Source organism: Etheostoma spectabile, chromosome 17, assembly GCF_008692095.1.
Source record: "Etheostoma spectabile isolate EspeVRDwgs_2016 chromosome 17, UIUC_Espe_1.0, whole genome shotgun sequence".
In the NCBI taxonomy this organism is placed as follows: domain Eukaryota; kingdom Metazoa; phylum Chordata; class Actinopteri; order Perciformes; family Percidae; genus Etheostoma; species Etheostoma spectabile.
This window is the reverse complement of record NC_045749.1, coordinates 12534867-12545497: the sequence shown is the minus strand read 5'-3', so window position 1 is coordinate 12545497 and position 10631 is coordinate 12534867. Positions and strand designations below refer to the sequence as shown.

Here is a 10631-nt window from a genome sequence, read left to right as displayed (position 1 = left end):
AAGAAAACTCCAACTTCCGCAATGCAAATCGCGTATATTGTTGTCGTTCGATCGGATACAGGTGGGAGAAGATCACATCGATGAGATGATTTTAGCCACGGGGCACTGACTCTGTTAATTTAGCGGTCTGTGGTTAAAGACAGCCGGTATACTCCTCAAAATGAGAAGAACAACAGAAAATCAAGGAAACTCTCGGTAAGAAAACCTACGGACTGTGTTGGAACTTGTCACTACCAAGTGACAGCACTGCATTGCTAAGTTGAACCGAACGCGCGTTAGCCAGCCAGCTAGCTAGCTAGCTAACAAGCTAAACAGAGCACTTCCTGAAACAGTAACGACATTCTAGCTACTATTCCATTTTATTTTATTAGCCAGGCATTGTTACTAGACCGTTATTAAGTATAAAGCTACGTGGCTGTTAATGTGTTTTTATTTTAAAGTGAGCCAAGCACTATGTAAAGACTTAACGGTAACTAATCAGTTACCTAGCAATTTGTCCCCTGAAGCGTCAACATGTTTTTTACTGGACTCGTAACGTTACTAACGTAGCTTACTTGGCAGAAACTGACTAGAAGGTGTCTTGCTCGTATTGGCCATAGACATGTGTTGACTGTGTAAGACAACTCGCGCTAGGTGTGTCGTTTCTGCAACACTTTGGTTCTTTATCTGACCTTACCGTTACTTTTTTGAAAACTAAGTTGCTTTGTTCTCGTCTTGGTGAGCAGACTAACTTTTGATGATCGAAACATGATGAGTTCCCCCTCTCTGGCTTTCTTACAGAAATCTTACAGAATACTTTCTACCGAGGAATAAAGGTGGGTCAAAGTGTTGTCTCGGAAAGTAGCAGTGTATTTACTTCGTAATAGTCGCCTTAACGCATTTGTGTTTTTAATGATGCTTTTTAACATCTAGACATGGCAAACAGTGAATGCAACAACATGCAGCTCTAAGTAAGACAGGTTCTTATGCATTGCCCCACTTCTGGAGGAGATTCAAAGCGGATTTAAATTGATGCCGGCTGGCTGACATTTGACATGTCAACACTGTTCACACTTGACCATTCAGTGGCACTAAATATATTAGGAGACATAAGATCATAATGCACAAAGGTTTCTTCTTATTTTAGTGAAGGATCTTGTATTCCAGCAGCGCTCCCGACCCCATTTCACACCTTTACTCCAGGAGACTCCAATGAAGCCTTCTCAGCTCAACCGGCTTTCTTACCCGCCTCCTAGGAGAATGTTGCCACTTCAAAACCCTGAGCTGTACCAAAGGGACAGACCACGTCCATCAGGGCAGCCTCCTTATCCTCCAGGACCAAGCCATTCATCGGGGCTTGTTCCAAGCAGCCAAACTAACATTGGCCCCTTAGCGAATGGGTTAAATCCTATGCCAAGGGGTAGTCTGGGTCCTCTGCAGCACCAACACTATCAACCTCCAGGGTCTTCCTGCTCATCGTGGTTTGCTCCAGTCAGCCCAACTGATAGTACTACAGCTAATAGGCCTCCCAGTGTCTTTTACCCTGCAGCCCCTCAATTCAAGAAGGATTTAAGCAATCACTCCCCATCCTCCCACATCAGGAGAGATCAAGGGACTGAATCCAAGGTTACTTTGACCTACTCAGGATTTAAAAATTTGACAGCACAAAGACCAGAATCAAGCAAGGTATTGTTTTTGCTTTTTCAATATGGCCATTAGGGAAATCAAGATTTGTTTAAAAACTGTTTTTTGTTACCTGTACTACACTAGCAATTTTGTGATGCTTAATTGTTGTGGCTTTTAACATTTTCTGTTAGGCTCAATCCAGTGATGGGAGAAGTCCCATACATACTATCCAGCTCCACAGGCCCCACCCGACCCCATCATTCTACCCCTGTGCAGTTCAAGACGTTTTCCCGCAGCCCAGCTCACAATCAAAAGATTGGAGTCCTGAGAAAAGCCAGTGTCCTTCGTGGGGCTACCAGCCTTCTCCGAGTACCCAGTCTTCCAACAGGAGTAGTGGTGCCAGTTTACCCATCATGCACAGCCCTGTTGCCCCTTGCCAGGTAAATGTTTTATAAAACATCAAGTTTAGGATTTTGGTAATAGAATTTGAGCTGATCATCATTACTTTGCAAGCATAGTTTCAAGCCAGGCTTGTGGTACTGGGGCCAAAATATTGTTGACTTGGGGAGAACATGGTCTGTTGTTCTCAGCCTTTGCAATATGAATTTTTAAAACAGAGATTTGGGTGATATAGCTTAAAGAGCATTTGCCAGGTGTTCAGTGTCCTTATGAATTTAACTGCGTGTTTCTTGTAAACAGTGCAGTGTGAAAATTAACAGCTAGTTATTTAAATTATTTACAGTGTACGTTAACTTACTACGTTAGGTGTGACTTAAATGTAAAACAACAGTACAGGTAAGGATCACATCAGTGTTTTGCTTTACACGCTTAACCATGGAATTTGATGTAGTTGTCATTCCATATTAAATGCTAGATCTAAGCTCTAACAGTGTCTGGATAAGACCAAATGAGAAATGGAGGACTCAGACGCATTATGTTTATAGAAAGGATTGAAAGGGTACAGAGATGCCCAAGATGCCGCTGTCCAAATGTCAGCGACTGTCATCCCTCAGAGGAAAGCCGTAGATCAGGAGAACTTACATTTACTTTTTACTTTTTTGTTACTACTACTACGACATGGGTTAGCGTGTCTCCACACTTACATACTGTGTGGTCACTAGGATAGTACCTGTTCAGGTGAAAGTTTTAAATTTAACTTAGAGAATCCTGGGGTAACCTTGTATTTAACTCATGACCCAGGTGTAACTCTGTCTTTGATGGTATGGGATGCAATATAACGCTGTTATTGCTGTTTTTTCACTGTTTTCTTTTTTTTAGGACCAACAACCTAAACAAGCACCTTCAAGTGAAAATGTAATTACAGGTAATATTGTCAAAGCAGATTTTTACACCTTTCAATCATAAAGCTGCCAACCTTGTTGGCATGTAATGTTTGCACTGCAGTGACATGTATTGCGTTGCATCAGGTGTTGAGTTTGTGAAGAGGTTTAGATCATATGAAATTGTCATTGAGCGGTATGAAATGTTAATTCACTTCACTTGAGTGATGAAGATTGATGGCTCTGGGAATGTCAACTGGTTTGGCATGTCTTAAAAAATTGGATGGACATTTCTCAGTAGCAGAGTATTATGGTCATCTCCAGCGACAGTAACAAAGGTGGAGTGTGGAACCTTTACGGTATGTCAGTCTACTTATATGACCCAATACCTTGACAGGCAGGAAGGGGGAGAGACTACTGCAACACAGCGTTATTATGAATCCTACTGCTTTGACAGTGTTTGTTGTTAAATTAATTTCACTGCCAGAGGGGGGAGACTGGCACTCTTTACATGTTGCTAAATTTCTGGAAAAAAAGACAAAAGAGAAGAAAAGAAGCTCCTGGTGAAAAAATGGCAGTATATGAGTAATTGTACATGGTAGCATAGTGAAATTCAGCTGAACACAGACATTGGTATTTATATTTGTGGACAATATTTGTAGAAGTAAGTATATTTTTCATGTCTTTTTCTGTCTCCAGAAGTGGTCTCGAATTCCTCATCTCAGAAGAGGTGCAGGGAGTTTGGGGACTGTGGAGACGGTGCCAAGAAACTGTGTCTACCAGATATAAACTCTGGCAAAGCACAGACACCAAAGCCCACTGTTGGCAACTCACTCAGCACTTCGCTGCTGTCTCAGCCGTCATTGAGGAATTCTTTAGACTTGGAAGCGTCACCCAAAACCACAGATAGCCATCTGTGCACAGAACCAGCACCTGGCCAATCAACACACTTGGAACTGTCTTCCACATTTAAACCCACCCAGTCATCCTGCGCATCGCTGTCACCAGAACCTTGTATAAGACGACCATCAATTGGGGCGAAGCAAGCCTTTATAAATTCCACTCAGAATCAGACTTTGAAGTTACGAGAGTTAAGAAATCCAGGTGAAGAAAGGAAGAAAAGAAGTGAGGAAAACAATAAAAGGGATACATCAAGCTCTTTCTTATCCTCTGAGGTATTCCAGAAGGACACTAGTAGCTCATGTCATGTTCAGGTAGGCAGACACCACACTGGTCATACCCCTCGTACCTCCACCTTACCAGTCAAGACCCTGAGCAGAGGTAATCATGTGGGGGAGAGCAGAAAGTCGGACAGTAGCACTTCTAAACCAGCCTTAAAAACAAATTCAGGTTCTCTTAGTTGTCGTACGGTAGAAAGGAACAAGACTGTCCGACCACGAAGATCTGTTGCAATCCCAAATGACATAGATGAGCTTTTCACCCCTGATCCCATGACCTATGTAGTTGGCCCTTTACATAAAACTGCGAAGCCCAAGTTAGATGGGATTAAATCCCCCACTTCAGAGAAAAGTTGGTCATCCAACACAGTGACCAGCTCCAACACCTCAGTTGCTGGGTCCTTGTGTCGCAAAATTTGTTCTCCTCATGCAATGGACACCCCAGTCTCTTCCTTGCCATCAGCACAACAACCACAAAGCTTGCCATTTGTGGTTTTAAAGCGGGTAAAACTAGAGGACTTAAAATCTATTGGCCCTAAGGATGGTGATCTCAAAAACGTCCCTATCACTTCTTCAAGAAGGCAGTTTAAGGATGAGAGTGTTAAATCTGATGAGAAACGCACATCTCTCATCCCCAACAGTGAGAGACCCTGCGCTTTAGAGACTGGCGCAGAAACTGCTACATCTCATTGTGCTCAGTCTCCGCTCCTGGACAGGCAGGCAAGTGAAGGGCATAGAAAGCTGGTGAATGAAGAGGATCCTATAGATGTGGAGATGGACCTAGGCCTGAGCTTTGCATTAGATTTGGATCCAACCGAGAGCTCCCATAGCAGTGAGGACGAGCAGCTGCTTTCTTTGCAGGAGATTATGGAGCGTGTTACTAAGGCTCCAGATACGCCAGAGAAGGGAGCCCTCTCAGGGCCTAAAGCACCTAGACATCGCAGCTGCCAGTCAAAAACTGTAAGCATCACATGCTTTGACTTTATTGTACATATAGTTATGAATGCTGAGCTAAATGACCAATAAAACCTGTATTATTGTTTTGGTTGTATCCCCCACAGCAGCCATTGCCATCCATCACAAAGTCAGGCATCTACAAGAACAACCTTGACCAGATACTGAAGGAAATAAACACCAATAAAAAGTATATTATGCAGAAAACGTTATACCCATTACCTTTTTAATACAAAGCTACAGCAGCTGCCCATGAGATAATTTGATTAGTTAATTTTCTCCACTTTCTTTTCATCCATCAGAGTGAAAGAGATTGAGACGCAACTTCAAACTGCATGGAAAGAGGACCTGTTGAGATTAGCTGAATACGAGGAGGCTGAGGAGAACCAGGAGGAGGGCATCTCCGCTGAACAACAGTAAATCATGCAGAAGCACACTGACACATTATATACTGGGACACAGGCCTTGCACAGTAGTTGTAATCTGCATTTTTATGTCATTTATTTTTCTAGGGAATTCCTGCAGCGCTACTCTTTGATGTCCAATGCAATCAGGGAAGTGCCTCCAGGAGAACTAGTGTTCAACCTGGAGAAATTTGGCCAGATCTTTGACCCTGATACGCTGCAGCTCAGACAATGCATGGTCAATCCACAAGGGACAGCACAGAAAACGCTTCTTTGGTGAGTTGTATTTGTGTGTGGATTAGAGTGCGGATTGGACCAGGGGAGAATCATTACTTCCAAGGCCAGCGTTATAAAATGAATAATGTTGTCATTAAATTTCTGGTGAGCACATGAATGAACTTGGCTTTCAGTCTGGGGTTTATTTCAGATACTGCACGCACTGTACAAAACGTAAACTTATTCTACCAACGCTGCTCCGGTCACATCTACACCTCCACCTCTGCTTCTTCTTTCTCTATCTCTCTTCTGCCCACTTTCCACACACACACACACACACACACACACACACACACACACACACACACACACTGATACACACACTGAGCTCTCTTAAAGGAGCCACAGCACCATTTTACAACCAATGCCTTATTGTGCTGATGTGACTGAGCCCGACCCAAACGTCTTTTCTAAATATCTGTTTGGGTATCCATCCTCTAGTGTTGGATATTGTTGGAAATATATTTGTTTAAACCATATATTAAAGTATGATTAACCACATATTTACCGTGAATAATTATGTATGCTTATAATGCTCCAATGCTTTATTAATGACATATGAGAAGTGGACACTGTGCTTGTGCAACTAACTGAATTCTTAGTGTTATTATTGTTGCTAAAGCAGGCCAGAATGTTCTAGGGGAGAGACATTGCAGGGTGGGAGTGAAGGCCACATTTTATCTGGGAAGACTAGGAGAACAGGCACAAGGTTTAATGAGCTTTTGCCCTGGAGTAAATAAAGAGGATAAGACTTAGTGAGGAGGGTCAGACAACTCTGTGACAGCTGCATGCTGAGTTTCATGACTTGTCTCTGGAATATTCCACTGAATAAAAGATCATTCATCAACATCTTAGTTTCTGAGTGTATTTATCTGGACCCTGAGACCGGAGCAAGATTTGAGCTCCAAAAACATACACATGAAGGTTCAGGGCAACATGTCTCAACAACTGAAGATGCAATTGTCATGAAATTTGATATTGGTAATTATGGTCCTCAGTGATGTGATTATAGCACTTTCATGCTTCCCAAAGGATGAACATTTTCTGTCTTGTCACACTGCATTTTATAGCATAGTGTTGCGGCGCTCCCATTGCAAAGAATAAAAAAAAATATACTGGCCTCAGAAATAAAAACTGCTTCGGTGGACACAGGCGCTATATTGTTCATTAGCAAAGCTTTAGACTGTTAGTTTTGCAAAATTAAGGAATTCCTCTAAGCTTTCTCTCTCTACTTATGTTCCCCAGGTCCAGCCCTGCTCAACTGAGATTGCATGTAATTATTGGATTGTTCCAGGAAGCTTACGACTGTCGCTCACCCTGTCCAACTCAGGTTACCCGTTTCCTATTCAAGGTAGGCCCCACAAACATACTGTATGAAGCATGTCAATAGGGATTTCTGTTGAATTGTCTGAACTTTGGCAGTAATTCTTTGTTGATCCTGTCAGATGATGTCAGTCCATAGTGAGAGGATGGTATCTGAAAATATACTACAGGCCCTCTGTGACATTGCGTACACTGCTGCGTATCAGATAGGTGAGTAGGCCCCACCCACCCACATCCAAGCTTGTGGTATTTTCTCATTATTGGCTGGACGGTTTAACGTGTGTCTTTTTTGTGTGTATGCTTCATTAGTGAAAAATGGAAGCCAGCTGTTTAAAGTGTGGGTGCCCAGTTTGGCGGATGTGGCGCTGGTCCTGATGAATATGGGAATTGCGTTTGTTACTCTCTTCCCTTTTGAGAATCTGCAGCCTCCATTTACAGAGGGAGATTTGCTGTAAGTAGTGTTCCTGTTTCATTCTTTTTCTTGTTTACTAGGTAAAACCTTAAGTTCTGAGCAGAAAATTGTTTTTGTTTAAATGTCATGTAGTTAAATTTCTGTGTGTTTTGTGAAGGGAGGACATCCACATCAATAGTGAGACTCCTTCCAGTAACAGGGAACAGAACACTTTCCCTGAACACAACTGCAACAACATCTTGAAGGTGAGATGCGAAAGGAAACGGATGTCTGATAGGAACAGTTTGTTCTCATGTCTTTAAGAAAGAGTTTGGCAGAGAGAGATAACCTCACCATTCAGATCATTCACAACTTGGTTGTTTCTCCTGTGTTTTGGTTCCGCAGTACCTGTCTTACTGTATGGGCCTCTGTCCACGGGCATACAGCGACGATGAGCTGCTGTTGCTGCTAACTTTGGTGGCAAGGTTGGGCCTGGACACGCGGCTCATCCTCCAGTCCAGTGTGGAACTGTTCCCTCTGCAGCACAAAATTGTCAACAACATCAGGGACTGGGACACCATGGTCAGTTCAGACATGCCTCAGATTCCTTAAAAGTCATAAAAGTTGCATTTCCCAGGCTTCGCAAAGTTGAGGAAAAACATGGAATTAATAGAAATATCGTTTCCAATATGTACCATTACATGGCAAATGTGTGCAAAATCATCGCAGATTAATGTCATGGAAATCCACTGGCCAAAATGTGTTCAAACCCGGTTAATTCATGATTTCATGATTATTTATTTATCAAAAATGTTTTTAGCTGCCCAGAATTTGTCTGGCCCTTACTGATCTGACAGATGACCACCACAACATGTGCCTACTAGTTCAACTGCTGCCTGAGGACATACGTGGAAAGTAAGTCTTTTTTTATCAGTTTTCCTCTTGTCTCCATTTTTTCCCCACACAATAAGACCAGTTGTCAGATATTTGATTTCATTGTATTGCACGTTGAAAAATGGGTTCACTTTTGTTCATATAGGCAACTGCGTGGACATCTGAGCCTGTCCATGATCTCAAAACTGTTGGATGGAAACTGTACTTACAAGCCTAGAGGAAAAGAGTTTCAGGTAATCTGTTTCAGTGTGTAACCTAAACCTATTTTTCCTAGTTTCCTTTAGATCCCAGCAGTTGAAATAAATAGTTATCTAAATGACCATCCCAATGTAACACCATATTCAGTAATATATAGTTATCTGATCCTTGTTTTCTTCCACGCTTAGCTCTCTGACCTGAGGCCGTACCTGCCCCGTATGCAACCCTCCACCCTCCTCCGAGGCATGCTAAGCTCCTCCAGCGGCAGTCAGAAAGATAAAGACGAGTACATGGCCACCCTCGACCAACAGGTGAGCATGCCTTTGATTTCAAAATGTTCTATCCTTAAATTAATTTGATCACTTTTATCTTGTTTTATGCCTAGTTTTTACTGTTGTGTTAATTAATCACATACTTTTAACTGAATGTGTTTTTGAATGAATTAAACATGACTTGGGATTTCTTTTCTGATACAAGTTTCTTTCCACTTATCCTGTGTTACAGTCCTACTACCTCTGCTATAGCCTTCTGACCTTGGCAAATGAAGCTTCCAAATTTCAGTTCTTCCCAGCTCATCAAAAGGTATGACTTTATTACTGGTCTAAAGTGGTTATTAATCAGCTGAATTATCATGGGGTGTTTTGATGTCTGAGCCATTCAAGAGGTGTGTAAAAGTTGTCTTGCCTTTTTCTTCTGGCCCTCAGGAGCAGCTGCTGTTTTTATGCTGTGAGCTGGAAACGCACATTAAGTGTGACATCAGAGAGAGTGAGAAATGTCTTTACCGGAGCAAGGTGAGTTGATTTAAAAAAAATTAAAGTATGTGTGTGTCGGTGTGTATTTTCATTTAGATCCAGACGCAGTATTAAAATGTCAACATTTTCCAATGCATTTAAACAGGACATTTGAAAAACTGATTTAGTTATTATGTTTGCTAAATTTGTGTACAAGATAAGAAGGATGGGAGACAGAATATAACCCTGTGGAGGAATACTATTGACCCTAACACCATCCAATCAACGAGATTTACATTTATTGCAATTAAAATACAGTAACTATGGCTGGATTGTGTTGAATCCTGAGGAAGAGTCAATGAATAGGAGCTTAGCGTTGGTTTTGGGGGCCTCCAAATGTACGCGAGTGTGGCACCTCAATACCTCTACGTGCCTGGTAAACGAGATGAAGTGCACTTCCTGATGTTCCACCAGCCTCAGTATCTCGTTTAAACCAATCTCTCAAAGCTTTCCATTACCAGCTAGTCTGAATGTTATTCCAGTTTAAAACCTTTCCAACAGTACATTGATGTCAGTAGCAGCAGTGTCCCTGACAAATTCAGTTTTATCATGTTAAATCTCAAGTAAAAGCAGTTTGAGTCAGAAGTACCAGAAGTAATTCCTCGTCAGATACAGAAGGTCTTACTGATACAGATCCTAGTTTTGTGTCAGGTTAACTCATTTGTTCACCGACAGTTATATTGAATGTTAAAATATTGTTCCTTTTATTGGTTAAAAGATTTCATAAGAACTGCAATTGACCATTAAACCAAATTTGCATTTAGAAAAATACAGTAAGGTTAGAACTGATAGACATTTAGTGCTATCACAAGTCCCATTTATGTGTACATTTTGTTCCCATGTCTGTCTATCCAACAAGTGTAGCACATCAATAATGACAAAAACATCCATGCTGTTTTGAGTAAGATACGGGTTTCTGAATGTCCTCTGCATTCAGGCTCCGGGTGAGCTGTTCAAAATCTCAACAGCTTTCTACGTAACTAGCCAATGCGAGGTGGCATGCTAGTGCTAGCAGGCTCGCTCGTTCTCATTGGCAAAACACTGCTACTACACACACTAGTTCACCATAATCTACAAAATAACTACTTACATTAGGGTGACCAGACAGTCCCCGGTTTCCGGGGACAGTCCCCGATTTTGGCGACCTGTCCCCGGCTGGATCTGTCCCCGGAAATGTCCCCGGTTTTCACTGTGACTGACATGACCCGAAATTGGAATGAAAGAAAATACTGACAAAACGTAGCCGATGACAACAGCTCTAGGTCTAATGTCCCCGTTTTAAGTTTTACAAAAGTAAAAACATTACTTGTTCAGCTTCTGAGCTGAAAATGTCCCCG

At 42.0% G+C, this 10631-nt stretch overlaps 1 protein-coding gene across 5 annotated transcripts in view; it reads left to right on the top strand.

Moving 5' to 3' along the window:
* The first annotated feature begins 14 nt into the window (after positions 1 to 14).
* Positions 15 to 10631, top strand: part of slf2 (SMC5-SMC6 complex localization factor 2) — a 13082-nt gene continuing 2465 nt past the window's right edge. For 3 of the 5 annotated variants that reach the window (XM_032540705.1, XM_032540703.1, XM_032540701.1), the window contains exons 1-19: positions 15 to 195; positions 781 to 815; positions 1127 to 1665; positions 1797 to 2045; positions 2884 to 2929; positions 3585 to 5023; positions 5125 to 5207; positions 5320 to 5433; positions 5530 to 5697; positions 6943 to 7048; positions 7143 to 7230; positions 7330 to 7471; positions 7590 to 7677; positions 7817 to 7993; positions 8232 to 8326; positions 8451 to 8538; positions 8692 to 8814; positions 9008 to 9085; positions 9208 to 9294. In XM_032540705.1, coding sequence (XP_032396596.1) covers positions 161 to 195; positions 781 to 815; positions 1127 to 1665; positions 1797 to 2045; positions 2884 to 2929; positions 3585 to 5023; positions 5125 to 5207; positions 5320 to 5433; positions 5530 to 5697; positions 6943 to 7048; positions 7143 to 7230; positions 7330 to 7471; positions 7590 to 7677; positions 7817 to 7993; positions 8232 to 8326; positions 8451 to 8538; positions 8692 to 8814; positions 9008 to 9085; positions 9208 to 9294 — 3780 coding nt within the window. In that variant the 5' untranslated portion in view covers positions 15 to 160. The remainder of the gene's footprint in view (positions 196 to 780; positions 816 to 1126; positions 1666 to 1796; positions 2046 to 2883; positions 2930 to 3584; positions 5024 to 5124; positions 5208 to 5319; positions 5434 to 5529; positions 5698 to 6942; positions 7049 to 7142; positions 7231 to 7329; positions 7472 to 7589; positions 7678 to 7816; positions 7994 to 8231; positions 8327 to 8450; positions 8539 to 8691; positions 8815 to 9007; positions 9086 to 9207; positions 9295 to 10631) is intronic. The other 2 variants (XM_032540702.1, XM_032540704.1) reach the window with 2 other exon arrangements.